The sequence below is a fragment of the Stigmatopora nigra genome, chromosome 1 (assembly GCF_051989575.1).
Source record: "Stigmatopora nigra isolate UIUO_SnigA chromosome 1, RoL_Snig_1.1, whole genome shotgun sequence".
In the NCBI taxonomy this organism is placed as follows: domain Eukaryota; kingdom Metazoa; phylum Chordata; class Actinopteri; order Syngnathiformes; family Syngnathidae; genus Stigmatopora; species Stigmatopora nigra.
Genome location: NC_135508.1, coordinates 6,788,135 through 6,810,306, shown reverse-complemented (window position 1 = coordinate 6,810,306; position 22,172 = coordinate 6,788,135). Strand labels below are relative to the sequence as shown.

The 22,172-nt window shown below is 38.1% G+C and overlaps 3 protein-coding genes across 8 annotated transcripts; 2 read left to right on the top strand and 1 right to left on the bottom strand.

Annotated features, from left to right (window-relative positions):
• Positions 1-5,100: 5,100 nt before the first annotated feature.
• Positions 5,101-12,530, top strand: LOC144200817 (outer dynein arm-docking complex subunit 1-like). 5 transcript variants are annotated; one of them, XM_077723177.1, is made up of 15 exons: positions 5,101-5,481; positions 6,355-6,424; positions 6,595-6,694; positions 6,833-7,022; positions 7,106-7,222; positions 8,305-8,418; positions 8,594-8,661; positions 8,881-9,050; positions 9,156-9,269; positions 9,347-9,429; positions 9,517-9,685; positions 10,371-10,549; positions 10,657-10,742; positions 11,454-11,539; positions 11,645-12,530. In XM_077723177.1, exons 2-14 carry the CDS (start codon positions 6,385-6,387, stop codon positions 11,533-11,535), a joined length of 1,512 nt encoding a protein of 503 aa, XP_077579303.1. In that variant the 5' UTR covers positions 5,101-5,481; positions 6,355-6,384; the 3' UTR covers positions 11,536-11,539; positions 11,645-12,530. The 5 variants fall into 5 exon arrangements, with proteins under 5 accessions (XP_077579303.1, XP_077579296.1, XP_077579287.1 ...); XM_077723170.1 differs by having other exon boundaries at positions 11,641-12,530; XM_077723161.1 differs by having other exon boundaries at positions 11,635-12,530.
• On the bottom strand, positions 12,415-18,471 carry LOC144200846 (putative oxidoreductase YteT). Of its 2 annotated transcripts, XM_077723186.1 has the most exons (13): positions 18,181-18,471; positions 17,301-17,385; positions 17,151-17,224; positions 17,004-17,063; positions 16,057-16,164; positions 15,367-15,423; positions 15,168-15,298; positions 15,004-15,058; positions 14,839-14,931; positions 14,623-14,757; positions 13,744-13,845; positions 13,491-13,652; positions 12,415-13,413 (listed from the first exon to the last, which is right to left on the bottom strand). In XM_077723186.1, exons 1-13 carry the CDS (start codon positions 18,271-18,273, stop codon positions 13,297-13,299), a joined length of 1,272 nt encoding a protein of 423 aa, XP_077579312.1. In that variant the 5' UTR covers positions 18,274-18,471; the 3' UTR covers positions 12,415-13,296. The 2 variants fall into 2 exon arrangements, with proteins under 2 accessions (XP_077579312.1, XP_077579320.1); XM_077723194.1 differs by lacking the exon at positions 17,151-17,224 and having other exon boundaries at positions 18,181-18,213.
• Positions 18,472-18,995: 524 nt separating this feature from the next.
• On the top strand, positions 18,996-21,745 carry taf10 (TAF10 RNA polymerase II, TATA box binding protein (TBP)-associated factor). Its single transcript, XM_077723206.1, has 5 exons — positions 18,996-19,561; positions 20,375-20,538; positions 20,708-20,772; positions 20,856-20,970; positions 21,459-21,745. The coding sequence occupies exons 1-5, from the start codon at positions 19,429-19,431 to the stop codon at positions 21,546-21,548; spliced, it is 567 nt and encodes a 188-aa protein (XP_077579332.1). The 5' UTR covers positions 18,996-19,428; the 3' UTR covers positions 21,549-21,745.
• The last annotated feature ends 427 nt before the right edge of the window (positions 21,746-22,172 follow it).

The window sequence follows — 22,172 nt, the reverse complement described above, 5'->3', positions numbered from 1 at the left end:
CTTTTTCATTGTATTTTTTTCATTATTCATTTTGTAATGATGTGGCTCAGTGGAAAAGTGGTTAGCACGTCTACCTCACACTTCTGAAAGGTAGGGTTGAATCCCCCGGTGAGTTCTGACTTTCCGATGTGATATGAGTTTGCATGAACTCCCCCTTACCTGCGTGGGTTTTCTCCGGGTACTCCGATTTCCTCCCACATCCCACAAAACATCCATGGTCAGGTGGTTGAACGCTCTATACTACCTGTGTCAAAGTGGTGGCCCAGGGGCCATATCTGGTCCGCCGCATGATTTTGTGTGGCCCGGGAAAGTAAATGATGAGTGCCGACATTCTGTTTTAGGATCAAATTAAAATGAAGAATATATATGTATATTAAAGGTCCTGATTTTGCCCCTTTTCAATCAATAATAGTCATTTTTAATCATTTTTTTCAGTTTTTAGTTCAAAGATTATTTTGTAAAATCTAAAAATATATTTTAAAAAAAAGCTAAAATAAACATTGTTTTAGATCTACAAAAAGGGAATATTCAGGGATTTTAATACAGTTCTGTTAATCCATTTATAATAAAAAAAAATCTAAATATTATATCTAAAATGGTCCGGCTCACATGAAATCGAGTTGACGTTAAAGCGGCCCGCAAATCAACCCGAGTCTGACAATCTGTAATCAAAAAACTATTTGACAGATAAATCAAGAGTGCCAACTTTCAGTTTTTGAATCAAATTAAAATGAAGAGTATAGACGTATATTAAATTTCCTGATTTTCCCCCTTTTAAATCAATAATTGTCATTTTTTTAATTTATTTTTTCGGTGTTTTTAGTTCAAAATTATTTTTTTAATCTAAAAATCCAGTAACATTTATAAAATCTAAATTAATCCAGTTCTGTTAATCCATTTATAGACGAAAATCTAAATATTATATCTAAAATGGTCCGGCCCACATGAAATCGAGTTGACATTAACGCGACCCGCGAACCAACCCGAGTCTGACACCCCTACTTTCTCTACACTACCTCTAAGTATGAGTGTGAACCTGAATGGTTGTCTATGTCCTTTTGACCTACGATTGGCTGGCGACCAATTGAGTGAAATGTGCTAATCAACATTTCTTAATTCTCCCTAATGTGGGTATAATTATTGTCCTTGTAGAGGTTAAAAAAAGTTCAAGCGTGATGGTTCAACTAGAAGACATTTTTTAAATAAGAAAACATTGCGCTGCGTCTAACGTGTGGGTGAATTTGAAACAAAACAAATAAAAGATTTATTGACTTGATGAGTAATCTGATTTAGCCAGATCCAAAATGGCGTAACTAAAGGTGTGGCGTTATCCACCACTTGAGAAACACTCATACTCATTTTTTTACTGATCTATGTGTAAAAAAAACATTTCCTTTTTGTCCTCACATATTCATAAGCTCATATTAACCATACTTTATCACAACCAACAGCAGAAAATGAACTTAAAAACAAGCTGATTGGTTAATATTTCCATTTATTTATTTTTTTCAGGGATTTTTTTTGTCTCAGGCAAGAAGTAGACAGGAAAGGATTGAGTTTCTCAGTTCTCTGAGTGGGCTACATGACCTTTGACCACATAGCGTGAGGGGGATACAGCTCAGTTATCAAATAATCAACTGCCGTTATGAGTAGGAAGAGAAGAACTGGCTGTGTGGATTGATGGGTGTCTTTGATCCAAAGACTCAAAGGAGGACAAAAAATGTCCAATTTGAGTGATACAGACAATGAATGAAGTTTCAAGTGATATTTCAGCGACCCTTGTCGTCTTTTATGTTCATAATTCAGTGTACATGTGGTAATTCTGCATCATGAATATACTTATGTATAGGAGGATAGAAAATAATGATTTATTCATGTGATGTTTTGGTTTTTTTTTTACATGTGATAAGCATCATGGTCAATATTTGCTTGTGCTTCATTTTCGCAACTTGTTCTGGGGTCAAAGTCTTATTAGAATGTCCTGTGCTTAAAGTGGAGGTGTTTTCCCGACTTTTTGAGTTCAACATTTGTCCCGGAAGCCCTTTTCTAATAATCCAATACCAATAACACAAGTAAAAACATGAAATATAACATTAAAAACCTGCCAACTTTGAGGCGAAAACCTTCAAAATTATAAGAAATCAGAAGTCTAACATTTTTGCATAGGGAAAAAAAGTCAGAAGTACACATTTATATATTTTGATAGGATTGCCTATTGAAAATGAAATCATTTTTTACAACATGAAGCCACAATTTTATATTAAAGTTTCCCGATGAGTCATATTGGAACGATCAATTTGTTCTGATAATTTCACACCCATAAATTTGAAACACACCTGGTTTTTCTTAATAAAAGTTGGTATTTTGATTAACGTCTTGAAACTATTTTTTAAAAATTAACCCTTTAGCTGCCATTGCCAATGATAGATGCCCAATCCATTTTCATTGTCAAATGCCATTCGAAATAAATGCTAATTCAAGTTAAAAGATATCATTAAAATGCAAAATATTACAATAGAACAGGGGTAGGGAACCTATGGCTCGGGAGCCATATGTGGCTCTTTTTTATGGGTTTATATGGCTCTGGTGTGGTAAAATATGGGAACCGTAATCATAATTTTTTTCATTACTCTTCTCATTGATTAGCAATAGTAAAATAATGTTCTCAAAATAATTAAGATTTTTTTTACTCTCAAAGTGGTGAAATGAATAATAAATACTCACATTTTCATGTATTTTTACTTTTAAATTCTTCGTATGACTCTCAAAGAATAATGTTTGAAAATATGAATTGTTTATGGCTCTCTTCATCAAAAAGGTTCTCGACCACTGCAATAGAATCTTACATGTACCTTGTGATCGGCTGACAATTAGCTGGGCAGCTCCAGCACCCCTCCTTTTGAGGATAAGTGGCACAAATGAGTCATTTTATGTATGATGATGAAAATCAGGTGCAGCAAGCATTTATAGTAAAATAAGTCTGCTTGGAATGTGACTAATTTGCAGTGACTGACCAATATGGCATTTATTAGTTAATACACCTAGCTGAAAAAAAAATCATAATAAAGACCGATTTATTCTAAATACATAATAATAAATGTAAAAGGAACTAACTCTCTGCTGACCCTGTAAGTCTAATTGCCCTAGTTTGAGAACCATTCCTGATTTAAACAGATTGCTGCTGTTGTAATCTCAGCTTGCACTACATTTTTTTACCAACTAAGGAAGAATTTGTGTGTCGATTCCTGCTGATTAGCTCACAATCCTACGACATGACAAAGTACTTAGTATTTTTCCTTGTATTTTCTCCTTTTTTTCTTCCTCCGTCCAACCTCCACTCGTTTGCTTCCTTGGCTTTACTACCGCACTCCATCATCATTTCCTGTTGACTCACCAGTAGCAAGTACTATTATGGTACTATTATTCACCATAATATTTACCACACGCCACCACTCGCTGTAGCATGTCTCTGGCGAAACAAAATATTTAATATTATGTTTTTTTTTTCATTCCTCAATTGAAACCTTGCTATAACAAACATTGAGGTGAAGGGATTCAACCAAACTGAGTGACTAAATGGCTGTGGGCTGTTTAAAAATGTGTCATAACTGATAGGGAGGAAACGATGCCATGGCGACGACGTACAGGCCTACGTAAAAGCGTGGGTAGCGTGTACCCCCGTGTGCAGAGGAGGGGCAAGAAGGGGGGCGGGGCTTTCTGATGGTTGACTCATTCAAAAAACAGTTTGTGAGTCACAGTGTGAACGAGCTCTGGAGCAAATAGTAGCAATTCTCCATGTATATGAGGCTATATCTGTTCAGGATAAGAGAATTCCAGTTTGAACTTTAGATCTATCTTATGATGCATCATGTAAATTAAATGTCATTGCATCAATTTGGGCTGAAAGTTAGTGGAGTGTAACCTTACCACGGGATATAGGGTCAAAGTTTGCAGTGATTGAAATATGACATGATTGTGATACACACCCTATTTGTCATGGTAGACCTGTGGAGCCTGTTCGGAAATCTCTATTTTTTATAATACATGCCTGATTTGGGATACAGTTTATTCTAATTGTGGGTTCAGAAATATGTGGTTGACAAAATATGGTCAATTATGGTTTAAAAGAGGATTATAATAATCTAGGTTAGGGCTGTCCAAGCATTTTAGAAAAATTGAAGGATGTGAGGGCCATCTTGAAATAATATTTTGTACTTTTATATGTTAAAGTGAGGATCCAAATCGTGTGAAAAAAATATTAAGGTTTTTCAAAATCTAGGGATTAAAAGATTAATAAAATCAACTATGCACATGCATGTGATTGATTATTTTGGTTTAAAAAATGCCTTAGTTTGGATTTTTCTATTCAAATAAAATACTGAAATTCTAGTTCCCTACATTGACTGAAAATAACAGAAGGGCCCTGTTTAAGTGACAACATCCACCTAGTGTTAAAGATGAGAACTGCAACAGGATGTAGGCTGGATTTAAGATTCTTTTGCACGCCATATATTCACATTACGTATTTTCATCCTTTGCTACAGGCCATTAAGTAATTTATATTTACGTACATACGAAATAAGGCATGAGATTAAACATTGTTTAATGCAAATAATAATATTCCCCTTGAACAATTATTTGGCAACTTTAATTTCTATGGAATTAGTGACTCGTATCATGGATGAAGATGCGTAACTTTTTTAGTTAACTGGAAAAATGCTGAGTCTGTGATTGCATCAACCTGACTGCTTATACTTTCCACCTGATTCACTTACATTACTAATCCTTGATATTTTGTCAGGTCAACCAAAAGAGTGTGTTATTGCTTACATAATGATTTTAGGGCGGATATCAATCAATTATGATACCAAAATAAACATTGGGAAACATCTTATCTTGAAGGGGAGGAGTTTATCATTTATCATATCTCTTTTTTCCTTTATTCCTTCCTTTTATTTCTTACAACTAGCCTGATTTGGTAGCAAAAAGCAGACAGAGGGGCTTGCATTCCTACGAAGTAAATTCCCCAAAAGTGAAGAATTTCGTCACCTAGGCTGTGCTCTGTATAAAAGTATCTCGCTCTCTGTAATAAACGCGGAAGTGAGTGTTTGTCGCCGGCGCGTGACGTCACACACCGAGCAGCCGCCGAGCTCGGACGTAACGACGAGCGTTCTTATCAACCTTCACTCGCAGTCGGCGTGTGACGCGTGTAAACGACAAAACTAGAAACTAGCACGATAGCTAGAAGGATAAACGGCAAAACTAAAAACTAGCAAGATAGCTAGAAGGATAAACGGGGAGGAGAAATGTTTTGGACGGTATTCCCCCGAAGCCCACCCCGTTAGCTGCGCGTCGACGTGACGTCACCGCAATGACGAGACGGACGTCTACTTTGCGGTCTGTCGGACGCGTTGCTACGTGAGCTAGCAACCGGAGCTAATCTCCGTTAACCTGCAGGGGGAGACAAAGCAGCATTATCAGGTCCGATATAACTCTTCTTTTTACCGTGCGTTTAAGGAAAATCCATCTAAAAGTCACTTGAAGTTAAATCTTAATTATGCTTGATAATAATATCTGAATATAGATTGTAGCATCTCTAGCATACAGAGCGACACGTGTTCCCATGCGTGTCCATGATGTTTAGATTACTACTAGCTAGCTATTAAAAGAATCATTCTTTATATTCTTTAATAATGTATTGGTATGGGATGAGTTTTTAATATGAATATGCAATTGGTTCAATGTCGTTGACAGTCGTCCAATCCGTTTTAATAAATAGATTGTTCTCTTTCTCATTTTGTGAAGTATTTGCCAGGTTAAATCATTTGCAGGACTGTGTGGACTTGTTTTGGTAATAAAAACTAAAATATACCTACCCTCCTCCCACAGAAGTGTACACCACATTTTGAATCATGTAGGCCAAAATATTATAATTTGATACAAATTATAATATATTCTGAGACACTTTCTTACACCAAAGAATGAAGAAGTGCCTAAAAACTGTACAAGTGTGGCCAAAATGTGATGTCCAAAAAGGTGGACACTATTATTCATAACAGTTTTTATATTCGGTTATTTTACATGGTTAACACAATAAGAAATGAGTCAAATGCTAATACCTTTAAAAAAATACTGTTCAAATAGATAAAAACAAAGTAATTGTGGTTATAGGACCTGATATCACTCTAAAGTTGTTGTTTTTTAAATTATAATTAAATGTACATGTAAATATACATATATATCTGTATAATTAAAATGTTAAAAAAACTACATATATAAGAAATATTAAAATGTAATTTATATATATTATTATTTTTTTTTTTTTAATGTAACCATTGCTGTCTTGATTTGTAGACTGGAGGTGGGCTCACATACTAATGAAACATGAAACGGTCTGCCCGGGGTCGTTCACAGGAGGAAAATCGTAAGTGACACACACCATCGGAAGGTCCCTTATTAAATACAAATATTAGGTACATTATATGAAATTGTCAATGGTAGTTAGCACCCGGCATTTCAATCCCAGTCTTTCTCACATATGAACAATTCTAAATCATTAAGTACAATGATGATACTCTTGTTTTTTAAATGCAGCTGAAAATGACCTGCAGAAACTAAAGCTTCAATATGGCCAAGCAGTAAAAGATAAACAAGCATACGATAAGAAAATTCAAAACCTCCTCGAGAAAGACAGGCAAGTGGGTTACTTTTATTTGAATTTGTTTTCTTCAGAATTCATTCTTATTCCCCCTTATGCCTATACCAAAACATGAATGCTCTTTGTTCATCTGGATCGATGTTTAAAACATAATCCTCATCCTTGTCTGAGCAGCAGGGAGATTCAAAGGCTCCAGTCTGAACATGACGAACTATTACACATCCTTACCATTGCTCAAAGCAATTCCAACCAAAAGAAAGAAGTTAATGCGGTGCAAGATCTTGATAACCTTTTGACCAGTGAGGAAAGCATTGAGGAAGAGTTACTCACCAACAAAGTCAAATTGGCATCGTATAAAAAGGAGGTGAGCCCCATACGCTAAGTTCGTTACATACTTGACTGCTTTAAGGTGTCATAAAAACAACATGTCTACTGCTTTCTTTCCAGATATTAGAATGGGAGAGAAAACTAGTAGCGCAGAGGGGGGGAACTGCGCCGCATAATACCAAATGTGAAGACAACTCTACGAAGGATATCGTGTCAAAAGAAGACAAACTATACAAGGTCAGTGCTTCATTTATAGTAATGATGTGGCGGGACATGTTTGAAGTGTCCAAGATCAATGTAACAATTAGCTGTCATAGCTTGTTTATGTGAGATGAGGCTCTTGGCTTCACTGATAGGAAGAGCCTGATAATAGTCAGATATGTGTTCAAATAAATACATCAATCAATGAAATAAATGTATCGTACGTACATGCTCTGATGTGAGTACTGCAATGTGAGTAGTGAGTACTGCGATATGAGTACTGCGATGTGAGTACTGCGATATGAGTACTGCGGTGTGAGTACTGTGATGTGAGTACTGTGATGTGAGTACTGCGATGTGAGTACTGCGATGTGAGTACTGCGATGTGAGTACTGCGATGTGAGTACTGCGGTGTGAGTACTGCGGTGTGAGTACTGCGATGTGAGTACTGCGATGTGAGTACTGCCGTGTGAGTACTGCCGTGTGAGTACTGCCGTGTGAGTACTGCCGTGTGAGTACTGCCGTGTGAGTACTGCCGTGTGAGTACTGCCGTGTGAGTACTGCCGTGTGAGTACTGCCGTGTGAGTACTGCGGTGTGAGTACAGCTATGTGAGTACTGCCATGTGAGCACTGCGGTGTGAGTACTGCGGTGTGAGTACTGCGGTGTGAGTACTGCGGTGTGAGTACTGCGGTGTGAGTACTGCGGTGTGAGTACTGCCATGTGAGTACTGCCATTTGAGTACTGCCATGTGAGTACTGCCATGTGAGTACTGCCATGTGAGTACTGCCATGTGAGTACTGCCATGTGAGTACTGCGGTGTGAGTACTGCTATGTGAGTACTGCCATGTGAGTACTGCCATGTGAGCACTGCGGTGTGAGTACTGCGGTGTGGGTACTGCGCATGCGCAAATCGTTATGTCAGGGTGCAAACGAAACCTGGTTCAGGCCTAAAGAGAGCCCAAAGACTGGATCAAGTTTTACTCTGAATCGACTGACTGGTAGATTGGATCGATGTATTGAGCGCCCCAGATCTCTAGCAACCGTTAGTGTGCACGTGTCTAATTCTGTTGCCGTTAGATGCAAATAGAAGCTGAAACTGGTGATATTTTCTTCAAAGGGTCACATATGCTTCAATGAGCTGATGATAAGGAATGGCCAATTGAAAAAGGAACTCGATATTCTGGAGATGGAAAAGAATGAGTTCCTGCAAATTCAGAGCCAGCTGAAAAAGGTAAGATCCATCATTTCCTAGGTTTCCGCTTCTGCAAAACAGATGGTGCAATTGAGTTGAGCACTCTACGTTTGATCTGCCTGGTGTAACAACAGAAATTATTGGGTAGAAATTACACAAAAAAATGACTTTTGAGAAGAAAATATTTGACGTTTTCTGTATTGTTTTCCCACAGGAGCTGCATAACATCCGTAAGGAAATTTCCGACTTGAGCGCTATGTGTACGAAAGCCAATAATGCCAGGTGAAGGCTTTTTAATGTTTCATAACACTTGTCTTTAACCATCAAACTATCTTACCATTGAACCATAGTAGAAAATGGGTATATTTGCAATGTTTTTCTTCCTTTGTGGTCCTAAATTAAGGCCTAATTCACATTTGAAAATACATCAATGAAGTTAGCTAGTTCTTGATACTTCTGAACCGCTCAATTGTTAATTAAATGTGATGTGGTGACCTCTAGCGTTGCAATCCAGATAAAGCAGAAGAAGCTGAAGGAACAAAAAGCTCAATTCGATGCACAGTACACTCAAACCACAATCAATTTAGAGCATGAAATTGCCACGCACTGCAACCTCGAGGCTATGGTAAACGTCAAGAATGCCGGCGACGAGGGTTCCGACCGCGAAAAAGGTAAAATCTTTTTCTATGCAAGTCCAATCTTGTCCGTGCATAAACTTTGGATTTTCCTTTGAGTCTGGGGCAGACGAGGGCTGATATTTTTAAAAATCCCTACAGAGGATCTGATGGAGCAGCTACAGAAATTGGCCCATTTGGAAGATACCATCCATAATATTTTGATAGAGACAGGGGAGAATGACTTGGACACTCTAGTGGAAAACTTCATTGCAAGTAGGTCAAATTTCAACAGAAGTATTTCTGAATTGTGATCATTTTTATGTATAGTTTGTGTATTTCTTTTTAATTAGTGGAGGAGGAAAACTACTCTTTGCTGAGTTTTGTCAACTATCAGCACTGGGACATTGAGGCCCTCAAGCAGGAGATCACAGAGGTTGGTGGCGGTTCTCGTATTTAAGACTAGATCTATGTCGAAAAACCGTTCATGGCTTGACACGGTGAATGATTTCTTCCTAAAAAGCTTCACAATGAGTGCGAGATTTTTATCGCTGAACGAAAGCAGCAGGCAGAGGACCGCAAAACACTTCAGACGGTCATTTCCAGGAAGCAAGAGAAGATTGAGGAGCAGCTGTCCGGCTACGAAAGTCGAATTGATGCCCTCGAAAGTATACTAGAACGTCTTAAAAAAGGTATAGCGAAGCTGAATCCTGTGACAAAGGGTTATGGTTAGGGCTACATTCATAGGAGTTAGGGAACGTGTGCAATCATTGTTACAAAAGAAGCCGGCTGCATACTTTTATTTAGGAACTGCAACAGAAAAATGATAAAATCCTGCAATTAGCGTGCTCGGACGTTTGGTCGCCGGTCTTTTGGTCGCCGGTCAAATGGTGAGAGAGAATTCACTGTTAAAACCAGCTTTCAAAATTTTATTGATGAGAGAGAGAGAGTTTAATATCTAAGTACTGTTTAATATCTAAGTACTGTTTAATATCAAAGTACTGTTTAATATCTAAGTACTGTTTAATATCTAAGAAACTGTTTAATATCTAAGAAACTGTTTAATATCTAAGAAACTGTTTAATATCTAAGAAACTGTTTAATATCTAAGAAACTGTTTAATATCTAAGTACTGTTTAATATCTAAGAAACTGTTAATATCTAAGTACTGTTTAATATCTAAGTACTGTTTAATATCTAAGAAGCTGTTTAATACCTAAGGATTAAACAAAAGACCGAAAAGACCAAAAGACCGGCGACCAAAACACTGGCGACCAAAAGACCGGTGACCAAACGTCCAGTCACGGCAATCAGGGGTGCCACTGTCTCATTATAGTATTTATTTCTTCATCTGATTGTGCCCTTGTCATATTTCAGGCATCCAAACACTACTTGACATCAGCTATGACAGTAAAGACATGGCCGGTACGTTGACTTCTGCTGACAGAGCCCTGGATGAGCACATGGCGGCGTGTTTGAAGCTGGTAGAGGAAAAAGTCAACGGTTTATTAAATCTGCAGTCCGTCGTCGTCTTCCAGGAGAGCTTAACGCAGTGTGTACGTGCACGCGGCGTTTCTACATGCACACACTTGCCAGTGTACCCGTTGCTTGAATTCAGTAGAAATTGACCATAATTGTCATTGACTGGTTTTCTCCCCATTAGGAGCTCTCTAACGATGGCTTTGGCTCAATAGCGGATCAGCTGCGAGGGAAGGGGAACACTCCAGCATCTTCAACCCCTCAAACAGAGTAGGTCTCACTCATTAAAACCATCAGACATGATCAGAGAGGATTATTTATACACTGCATTACGTCTACTGTTAATTAGGTTTGTTTTGTTGAAAATTACATTTTCTCTATGCGGTACATGATGAAATTTAAAACGTAACTTTCATTGCTATTGGGCTCGATGGATTGAGTGGTTATGGCAAATGTGGGCAAACTATGGCCCGCGGGCCACATCTGACCCGCTAGGCCTTTTAATCTGGCCAGCCGACGTTGTCCAAATATTTTTTTTTCCCCCAAGATGGCGCCGTCATGCGGAAGCCAGTGGCAGTAGCTCTGTCCACTCTTATTAATTTTTCGTGTTTTACAGCGCCTCCATCGTTTTTTAAATTACATTTTAATATTTCTTAATACATTCCTTTTTTTACATTACTTTGTACTTTACACTTTTTACTTTAATGATGCGTGATGAGTATGTTAATACTTTAGTCCTTTTTTCTGTTTATGTTTCATATGTACTGTTAACGCATGCACTTTTTTATATGTATCGTATCTTTTGCTGACCTGGCCCATCTGTCAAATCTTTAAAGTCAATGTAGCCCCCGGGCCAAAAAGTTTGCCCACCCCTGAGCTTGCCCAATACGTTCCTTTGAATATTGTTTAAAATATGCACTCGTTGATCATTTTAAATGAAGTGAATAATTCCACATTGAAAGCATATCACATTTTCTACAGTGAGGACAAAAACCGGCCGAAAGGCAGCCGTTCAGGAAGCAAGGGAGGAAATGAAAAGATGGCTTCCTTCAGCAGCTCATAAGCGGGTTAGTGAGTATATGTTGATGACCCCGTGGCACAAATGCAAATGGAGCTTGATGCCATATATCACTGAAAACAGGGCGTCTCTTAAATTGTACTGTCTCAGACAGCAAGAAGACACGAGGACCATGAGTTCCTTTCGTGGATAGTGCTTGCACCAACATTAACGAGCTGCCCTGCACTGGCCATTCACGCTTGGATGTTGCCTGAAATTGAGGCTGGCCCTTATGTGCAGATGGGTCCATGCGTTGTTTGACTGCAACGTTCACTCTGAGTACGGATGGATCCTATGTTGCGTTTTGACCCGGCTCCCAGATAAACGCCTCCCGAAGGACGCTTCCGGGGGTGGCTAGTGGCCACAAAATTGTGAACTGCATAAGAGACAGTCACTTGACTTGAAAACAAAACTTTATTTGTATATAACATGAACGTGAAGTAGGGTATTCAAGGAAAAATGAAGGGGAAGAAGTATTCCAAACAAGAAGAGACCAAACCGATCAAGCACTTCCTTTAAATGAGAGCCTCTCGGAACAAGGCTGGCCAGGATTGAGTTAACAAGTGGCCATCTTATTTCAACCAGGAATCCACAGTTGATGAGAAAATGAACTTAAAGGTCCAAAAAAAGGAGACCTAGAAATGAATACTGGCAGAAAGCATACGGGAGGCTTGAAGGGAACAAAACTCAACCCCTTTTGGGTTCCTTTTCACAGCTCACAGCAGCAAACACTCCAAAACACCTTTGGACAAGCTAACATGCTTCACTGTGCTTGCCATTATGGTTCTTAAGAACATTGAGAAAAAAAAAGAAAAAAAAGAGTACTGCGTTGCTTTAATAGTCCATTAATGTGTATGCACATGTACAATGTAATACTACTACACATGTATTTCAAGTATTGCTTTAATTGGGTCTATCAGACTTTACATCTCAGTCACTACATTCAATTTATGGAGAGAATTGAGTACTTTGCTAAATATTAAACATGTACATCACCAAAATTTTGATTGCTGAATGTTTCTACTGGAAAGGTGCTGTGTGTGATCATTGACAGTAATTGAGTTAATGATAGATTAAGATAAAACAATTTTCATTTCATAATTTTGCGATTATTTTTTTTAAATAAATGGATTAAAAGAACTGGATTAAAAGCCCTGAATATTCAGGTTATTGTAGATTTAAAACAATGTTTATTTTAGCTTTTTTAATATATTTTTAGATTTTACAAAATGATTTTTTAACTAAAAACTGAAAAAATGGATTAAAAATTACAATTATTGATTTAAAAGGGGGAAAATCAGGAAATTTAATATACATCTATACTCTTCATTTGAATTTGATCCTAAAACAGAAAGTCGCCACTCATGATTTACTTTCCCGAGCCACACAAAATGATGCGGTGGGCCAGATTTGGCCCCCGGGCCGCCACTTTGACACATGTGATTTATATGGATTAGTCTGTCGACTGACTTTGATGAATTTTGCTCTTGATAACCTCAAGTGTGATGAATTACTAATCTATCATAAATCAATAGTTTTGTGACTAAATGATTTTGATAGATAAACCTGCCTGCTAATTTTGGGATTGTTCAACCTCTGCAATTAATGTATGAATTATAACTTGATATGTTGATCCGTCAATATATTTGGTGATTTTGCAACCAATCTCTTTAATTCTAACATTACTGCAAATTGATTGGGCTTCTATCGCTCATTGGTAATGAATGAGTTAAATCGTGAATATCACAAACAGCCTGAAAGAATCATTCAGTGTTCAAAGTGAATCACATTGCTCTCCAGTCGTGATCGTTCTGCTTCAAACACCAGCAAATGGCTCTTCAGTGTCTCCTCAGGACCAGAAACGATGAAGGACGGGTCATTGTTCTGTGTACACAAAATAAACAAACTTCTTTGTGCATGAAAGCTAAAAAGAAAACAACAACTCCATGATAAGGACTCACAGTCACAGCAGAAATGAAGGAGTCAATCAAGTGGTAATCAGCTTGAGCATGACCAGTCATGCCAAAATTAGCAGGACACTCCATGTTGGCTACATGTTTAGTCGTTTTCTGGGTCAAGAAGTTGTACACGGAAATCTTGTCATCTTTATACGACAACTCGCCCTGAAAAGTAACGGTAATGCTCGAATTGGAATTTTTCAGAACTCGTAATATAATATTTTAGTGTCTTGATTACATCTGAGGGTGAGCATACCTTACTTCCGTAGATGGTTGTTGTTCGTTTGCAGATATCCTCAGTAAAAGCCACCATGGAGAAGGCTGCAGTCAGGCCACCTTCAAATTCCATGTTTACAACCTGGAAAAGCAACAACCGCAGTATTCATGTCATTAGATATGAGAAAAACCTTATGGATGGCAGCTATTAGAACTTTGCCCCGGTTTTAGAAAGTTAGAAATATTTAGCTTTTGGCTTAAATTTCAGTATGATCTCCAAGTGCACTAAACTAGGTAAACATAATTTGATGTCTGATTAGAAATCTCTCAAAAGACATCTGCTCTCATTTATTGTCTGCAGGATATGAACTAATTTAACACTTTGTGAGCAACTTGGCCATCCTGCAGTAGGAAAATAAACCTCCATCACTATTTGTAGAGTAAAAACAACATGTCTGCCAGCAATCTTCCCTCTAAGCTGCGCAGTACTCTCGTCTTCTCTGCGCAGCAGCAATCATATGGCGCGCAGTAAATAAAATCCAAACTTTTTTTCTTACCCCTTTCCCCATTTACACGACAGCCAGTGGTAGTAGCTCTGTCCACTCTTATGTTTTTCGTGTTTTACAGCATGTTTTACATGAAAAATTTAAAGGGAACATTGAAACGCACCCGCTTATGGCAGGTGAGATACTGATGTGCCCATAGCGAGCAATGATGATGTCGCTCACACTGGTACTCAGTGCATTTAGGGAGGTTGTATTTCTGCCCAGACCAACGAAAAATTACAGGGAACATTGCCTGCCAGTATTGTAACAATGCTAGTTTTCGTGATGCACCACCATTTCTATTTACATTTTAAAGGTAAGAGGACCAAAAAAAACTGTTAGAGACATCAGCATTTCAAAGCCAATGTTGTCACCTGGTTACTGCAGACGTCATTGTCGCACTCGTAGACACAGCGGCCGTACGGTCCAACCTTTAGAGCTTCAGTTACTGTCTCGATGTCTGGCAAAGAGTTGGGACATATGACAGACACGGGCCAGCCAGTTTGTCCCTAAAAAAATAAAAGAGTTTTAAAAGCAAAAGATTCAGAATGTTTAAGTTAAATGTGCACTTTGTGTGGGGTAGTGCTCACCTGTTTCACTCTCTCCAAGTAGATTTTGCTTGCCGAGTAGGGACAATTGTCCTCGACTGAACAGTCCAGGCAACGATCACTAGCGCCTGCTGGCTAATGTAACAAAAAAATGTCACTCACACCTATTTGTTTTCTTTAGTTGAAGATCTCAAAAGGGTACAAGACCTTGTATTCTTGATTGAAATGACTGAGGAAGCCAAATGATGACACTTTCAAACACCTGTAAAGAACAGTCAGATGTATTTAGTATGATTTTTTTAAAAATTCTATTTTGATAAACTATGATGGCTACAGGTTTTGACAGCAGTTTTTTGGCCAATAAGTTTTACCTGCGTGGTTTGGCCCATTGATGGATGAGGTCGATGTCATGGCAAGATTTAGCCAGAAGAGAGAAAGAGCTCTCTGCTTCATTCCTCCAGTTTCCACGTACAAAGGCGTGTGCAAAGTGATAAAAACCAACCTGAATGAAGAGGTGGATTATGTGTGTATCAACAAATATCTACTTTGGGGAAGTTTATTCTTGCTTACTGGCTCAAAGTGCTGAATGTGGATGACGTCACCAATGGCGCCGCTGTCTATCAACTCCTGAAAAACATTGTATTTATTTCATTTAAAAGGCACCAAAAGATCTCATCTGTCATTTTCTGAACCGGTTTATCCTCATTAGAGTCGCAGGGGGTGCTGGAGCCTATGCCAGCTGAGGAAGGGGACACCCTGAGCCTGAACCTAGGGGCAATTTAGAGTGTCCAATCAGCCTGCCATGCATGTTTCTGGAATGTGGGAGGAAACCGGAGTACCAGGAGGAAACCCACGCAGGCCTAGGCAGAACATGCAAAGTCCACACTGATGGACGTGACCTGGATTTGAACACAGGACCACAAAACTGTGAGGCCGACACGCTAACCACTTGCCCCACCAGGCCATGCACTTCAGGTAATAACAGAAAAGAAGTGCATTTTATTTTTTATTTTTTTTAATAATAAACAAAAACCCATGTAGCTTGCATGATTATCATGAATAAACCTATGTAATAAATGACCACATTTTAACTTTAACTCCAAATAATTCCGTTCTAAAAGTAAGCCCGTATAGTTGCGTCAGATGCAAAGGTCAAAAAAGGTGTTGGAATTTTTATTTGTTCTCGGTGACAGTTTAACCCAGATGTGCTCCTGTTGCGAAAAGGTTTTAGAGAGCGCCAACTATGTGTACTCAAATTACCTTTATCTTGCAGAGGACGGGATCGTAACGGAGAACATGACACACGCAAAGCATCACGCCGTTATCAGAGCAAGCCTTCACAATCTCCTTGCAGTCTTCAGCCGTTGTCTGCAATCATAAAAAATGGAAAGCCATATATTTTTCTTACTTGAGATTAATTAAACAAAGACATAGTATAAAATTACAGAGTTCAATCCCCCTTTTTCCATTTGTACAAATTGTTAAAATGTGTTACTGCCATTTGTTGTCAAATATTTTGCTTTCCAATCCAAGTTTCATGGAGTCGGGACACTGTTTTAAACATTAAAAAAAAAGTATATAAAGATTTGTAAACCATTACAAACTATATAAAATTGACTACAATACATAGACATGATATTTAATGTTCAAGCTAAAAAAAAACAATTGTGTTTTTTTTAAACTATTAATCATTTACTTAGAATGTTATGGCTGTTTCCAAAAGCGCTGGGTAATCAAACACCTGTCTGGAATAAACAGCAGGTGAACAGGCTGATTGGGAACAGGTGGGTATGATTAGGAGTTCCCATCATTTTAAACAAAAAGCGTGAGAAAGCAGTTGAAGAGTTTAAGGTTAAAACGTTCCTCAACATACAATTGCAAGGTATTGTTTTATTTAATCATTTATGCTCCATAATATTGTCAAAAAACTCTGATAATCTGAAGAAATCACTGCATGGAAGCAACAATAACTTTAAAAAGCATATTGCATACCTGTCATTTGTATTCTGTTGTTTGTTTTGTTCAATCTCTTTAAATACAATTGATATGAAATACCTACTTGATTTGTCTGTTTGGTTCTGGTGACAGTAAGTGCAAAAACATGTTTTTTGAGCATTTGCTACTGAATTAGTCCAAAGCATGAGCAATTTTGTTGTGTGGTGCAAAATGTTAGTGTTTGAAAGTGGTAAACCAATATTGTCACTCACGGCCATTGGTTTCTCTAGGAGAACATGGTAGCCCTTCTTTGCAAAGGCCACGGCGGGATCCTGTGGAACACAAACATGAATGATAAAGAATCTATTTCTTTGAAAAGCGTTGAACCAAAACTCATTCCGAATATGAATATTAGTGACCTTGTGAAGGGTGTCTGGAGTGCAGATAAAAACAGCATCTGCACATTTATCCTGTTCAGCCAAAATGTGCCAGTCTAGAAAAGGTACCATTGAATATGGAACAAAGAACCACACACACACATCAATGTTTCAAGATGTTTCAACCCTCACCTTCATATGAGTTTTCATTTGCAATGTTGTGCAGCTGTTGTAACTTTGTGCGGGCAAACTTCCGGGGGTCTGCTACTCCCACAACCTGCAATTTAACGATGCATTTCTGAGATTTATTACAGGCTCAGCAACACTTGTCACACTTCAATCAAGGTAGGCTCTTTTATCCACATTTCCCAGATATGAAACGGTTAAAAATATTTGAAAATGACTGCTATAGTGCCTTGATGAAATTTGTACTGCAAATCTAATAAATATTGTAAAAATGGCTTATCCTTTGGTGACATTTTTTTTACTATAACAGCTTTTCAAAGAGCATAAAACCAAATTTTGTCATTAAATTATTTGACTTTTGCTTCATTTGACTTCAGGTGACAGTCAAAATAATACCAGCTATGTTATTGCGATATAATATGTGAATCATTTTAATTCTTAAAATTAAAATGTTCATATGAAAAGGCATTCAATCTCTTAAAAATGCATATCATGTACTGCTATAGTGTTGAACACACAGGAAATTTGTCAGTTTTTTATACCAAATCCGTCCCCATGTTTTACAGCAAATCTGTTGAATATAAAATTAGTCACAATATATAACCCCTCAACCCTAAATCAATAAACCACAGAACACATGCAATATTTATAATAAAAACTATTATCATTTCACAAACTACTCATATAGATGGTGTGTATACACTGTGCATATATACTAATAACAACATACCAAAAGCAAAAAAAAAAAAAAATGTGGGAATCTGTACTCAAATTGATTTAAAAACAGGTGATATTAGCATAGAATTTTTCGATATGTAGCTCTTTTTTTAATCAGTCATATTAGCGCATTTATAGTTTAATAAAGAACTACTATGCCTTAAAATACCTGCACACGGTCAGGGTGGATGATGGCATAGCGGGAGTAGGTCTCCCCGCGACATCCGGCTCCCACCACTATAACCCGGACAGGTGGACTCATGTTGACGTTTCCAGTCTTTAGTTCCCCAGGTGGATGTTTTCTTTAAAGCAACATGATTATGGTACTTTTCACTCTAGAGTTGCTCTTTCTACCACATTGATCAAAACTGGAAGTACATGTTTGGAGTCTACGTCCGTGCGAGATAGATTAGCCCCGCCTACATTGTGCTAGATTCAGGGACTCTGGTAAAATGTACAAATCATGTATATTGAAAGTGGACTACGAATGACCGTTTAGTTTTTTTTTTTTAAATTTTAACGCGTAGTCTAAATAAATAATGGGTAAAATACATATATGTTGTATTTATTATATTAATATTCTAAACGAGTAACTCAGATGTGCTCTGGGTGCTAATGTGCAACAATGACAAAACGTTCCTTGAACGTCACCACGACACAACATACATCGAACGCTATGCACAGTATACACTGTCTATTGTTTTCAAAATGAAATATACTGAATATTAATAGAACGTGGCAATCCACAAAAAAAGTAAGATTATATAACATGCATTTCTCCTAATTTCAGTTGACCTAGTCAATAACTGTGCCAGAACTGGTATGGTTCTTAAAACCCTCCAGAATAATATACTGTATACCACTTTAATGTACAGTACTTTTATTTTGGAATGTCACGTCAGATTTACGCGATACTGTCCTTTAAGGTGTTCCTGTGAATGAATACCTCGCCTTTAGTTATTTTTTCTTTTAAATCGGTCACTTTGAATTTAAAACCACCACTTCGCATTTCTGTAATGTACAGAAATCAGACTATGAAATAATTCAAATATGACTAACTTGACTTCCTTTTTCCGATTTGAGACGAGTGGCTCATTCGGGTTTTTCCGGCTCACGTCGTCATATTTTTATAGCGAAGGTCACATGACGCCATTTGCTAGTAAAACCAGCGTGAGCGGAGCTCAGCAGCAACAACTGTGATGCTAGCTAGCTAATGACTCTGCATTTAATTTCGTTTATTAAACCCTTAAATTAGTGGAACTGTTTTTTTTAAGACACGCGGATCTCCTTAAGAACCCGAGTTGCTGTATTTGTGTGCTTTTGCCGCTTTTTTTCTTCTCAAGGGGCTATTCATCGAGTTTTGCGCGTTAGCTAGCTGCCAAGTTGTTTGCCCAAAACTGCACAGAACGAGGACGCTATGAATGTTGACAATCAGTCTGTCACCACCGGAGCTTCGTCTAACGCCACAACAACATTGACTTCAAGCAATTGTATCGCAAATGAAAATGCGACAAGTAACGTCGGCAGCATCCCTGCGGTCACCAGTAACGGTAATGTAATAACTGGAACTGTTTACGTGACTCGGTCTATAGTCTGCACCCATTGAACCCAATGCCAAAAATATATTTGGATTAAGGCAAATAACGGACTGCTACCAAAATGCTTTCAATTTCCCAGAAATAAATTGGTTAAAACATACATCGACCTCATCGGCTACTATTGACGGCGATAGACGTGCAGTTCATCTCGCCCATTGCAAATGAATTGAACGTATATTAACATCATAGGGCGTGATTAATTCAAATCTTAAACATTTTTTTTAATTCATTTCCTGTAAAAAAAAACAATACATTGATTGATATGGCCAGAAATCAATATCTCATTTTCTGAACCACTTTATCCTCACTAGGGTGGCGGGGGGTGCTGGAGCCTATCCCAGCTGACTGCGGGTCAGAGGCCGGGGACACCCTAAATTGGTGGCCAGCCAATCGCAGGGCACAAGGAAACAAACAACCATTCATGCTCACACTCATACCTAGAGGCAATTTAAAGTGTCCAAACAGCCTACCATGCATGTCTTTGGAATGTGGGAGGAAACTGGAGTACCCAGAGAAAACCCACGCAGGCTCAGAGAGAATATGTAAACTCCACACGGGTGGACCGACCTGGATTTGAACCCAGGTCACCAGAGCTATGAGGCCAACGGGCTCGCCACCTTCTCCACCGGATCACCCTATCAATGAATACATCCTTTAAAAAAATCACTAAATTGTTAATCTTTTTTTGTGATCCTTGTAATGCAAATTGCCTTGCAGTGAGACAATACATTTTTGCATCGCTGTTATTGGTCACCTGTCTTGCAGCTTCGACCCCAGCCACTGTGGTGACGTCGTCGTCATCGTCGGAGTCGTCTGTGCCCAATGGAGTTTATGTGCCAGGGAGCATCACTAACGGAGACGTGAAGCCCAATGTCTCCACGACGCCCCTGGCTGACTTTGTCATGCAACTGGAGGAGTACACTCCCACGGTGAGTTATGCTGTCTAAAACCTCCCTTCTGAAGCCACATATTGTCAGACAAACCTATACACTATCAAGCGGATTAAACATGTTATTATTCCTCTTCAGGCAAATATTTGCACAACCCCCATTCAAGTGTGATTTTCCATTGACGGTGATTTCTCTTAAATTTAACCAGATTCCCGATGCAGTGACAGGCTACTACCTCAACCGGGCTGGCTTTGAAGCATCTGATCCAAGAATGTATGAAATTCTATACACAGTCACTGTATTAAACCAAGTTGGTAGCATGTTTGAATTTGTTTTACCTTGTTTTTCTATCTCAGAATCCGTCTGATCTCGCTGGCCTCGCAGAAATTCATTTCAGACATCGCAAACGACGCTCTGCAGTACTGTAAAATGAAGGGGACAGCATCGGGAAGTTCAAGGAGCAAGACGAAGGTCTTTTTTTTTTCAGATTGCCCCCTATATTTACTTGTTCAGTATGTGCCTATACAAACCAGATTCCCAAACAGTTGTCCCTAACTTTTTTTCTTACTGGTAAAGCTCTTCCCATTTTATTGGACAGGCAGCAGCAACAATTTGGAATAGCAACTTACTCATAGTGCTGTGCCAGCCATATTTGTTGTATGAAGAATGCCCACTCAATGGCAACATGATTATTGAGTATGGAGAGAAAAAAAACAAGAAAAAAACTGTGTACTTTAGAAGTCTAGATGGTTAGAGTATCTCCAATTCATCCACTGTTGTGCAGAAAGTGTTGTGGCTATTTTCTGCTTTGACAAAAATTAATTTGGCACTTTATCATTGTATTTGAATTAAAAAAAAATATTTGTATAACCTTGTAACTTTTTGGGAATTTGCTCTGACGTTTCGACCCCGCCGACCTAGAATTGAAGTTTTAATATTGTTTTCTTCTTGATTTGTAGGATAAGAAGTATACTCTTACAATGGAGGACCTGGGCCCTGCTCTCTCAGAGTATGGCGTCAATGTCAAGAAGCCCTACTACTTCACATAGAACATTTCTTCTTTTTGCTTTATTAGTTTCCCCCTGCTTTCTAACCCATTTGATTATAAACATGCTCATTTTCAATCACAGTGCTCTAGGGCAACTTTTTGAAGCCATTCTTGGTTGTTTTATTTTGGTGCCACGTTGGAATTTTTTGGGTCATTTAAAAATTCAAGTTTTAATAAATCTTTGAACTTGAAGATGCATATTTGTTCTTGCCTAATTGTGTTTTTACTGTTTTTCCCCCAAATCGCTGAAGTATCAGCTATATTTGACAATAATATGTTTATTAGACTGTCAGTTGTCAGTAATTTTTTTCCATTGGCGCACTCACATTTAAACGATCATTCCCAGCCAGACCTCCAATATTTAATGAATTGAGTGTATCATATACAATGAAAGGTATTTAGTTAAATACTACTACACAGTACAGGTGGAATTCTGTAAGTGGAATTGTATTTTATTTTTAATTTCTGCTGCCATTGCCATTTTCCACCAATTGTCCAAAAAAATAGAATAAAAGAAAACCGACTGAGACCACAAAAAGTTACTCATACATATATTTTTGCACCAACACAAGCTAATAAAGGAGCCTTAATTAAAGAATAAGTTTTAATAAATTATATTCCTTAA

What these genes read in the sequence shown, in the direction of transcription:
- LOC144200817 (XM_077723177.1), top strand. Translation starts at nt 6,385, where the DNA reads ATGAAACGGTCTGCCCGGGGTCGTTCACAGGAGGAAAATC. An exon ending in GGGTTCCGACCGCGAAAAAG is followed by an intron (nt 9,051 to 9,155) that starts GTAAAATCTTTT and finishes AAATCCCTACAG; the next exon opens with AGGATCTGATGGAGCAGCTA. An exon ending in TCAAGCAGGAGATCACAGAG is followed by an intron (nt 9,430 to 9,516) that starts GTTGGTGGCGGT and finishes CTTCCTAAAAAG; the next exon opens with CTTCACAATGAGTGCGAGAT.
- LOC144200846 (XM_077723186.1), bottom strand. Translation starts at nt 18,273, where the DNA reads ATGAGTCCACCTGTCCGGGTTATAGTGGTGGGAGCCGGATGTCGCGGG. An exon ending in CTCCAGACACCCTTCACAAG is followed by an intron (nt 17,064 to 17,150) that starts GTCACTAATATT and finishes TGTGTTCCACAG; the next exon opens with GATCCCGCCGTGGCCTTTGC. An exon ending in ATTTCAATCAAGAATACAAG is followed by an intron (nt 14,932 to 15,003) that starts GTCTTGTACCCT and finishes TTGTTACATTAG; the next exon opens with CCAGCAGGCGCTAGTGATCG.
- taf10 (XM_077723206.1), top strand. Translation starts at nt 19,429, where the DNA reads ATGAATGTTGACAATCAGTCTGTCACCACCGGAGCTTCGTCTAACGCC. An exon ending in CCCTGCGGTCACCAGTAACG is followed by an intron (nt 19,562 to 20,374) that starts GTAATGTAATAA and finishes CCTGTCTTGCAG; the next exon opens with CTTCGACCCCAGCCACTGTG. An exon ending in GAAGCATCTGATCCAAGAAT is followed by an intron (nt 20,773 to 20,855) that starts GTATGAAATTCT and finishes TTTCTATCTCAG; the next exon opens with AATCCGTCTGATCTCGCTGG.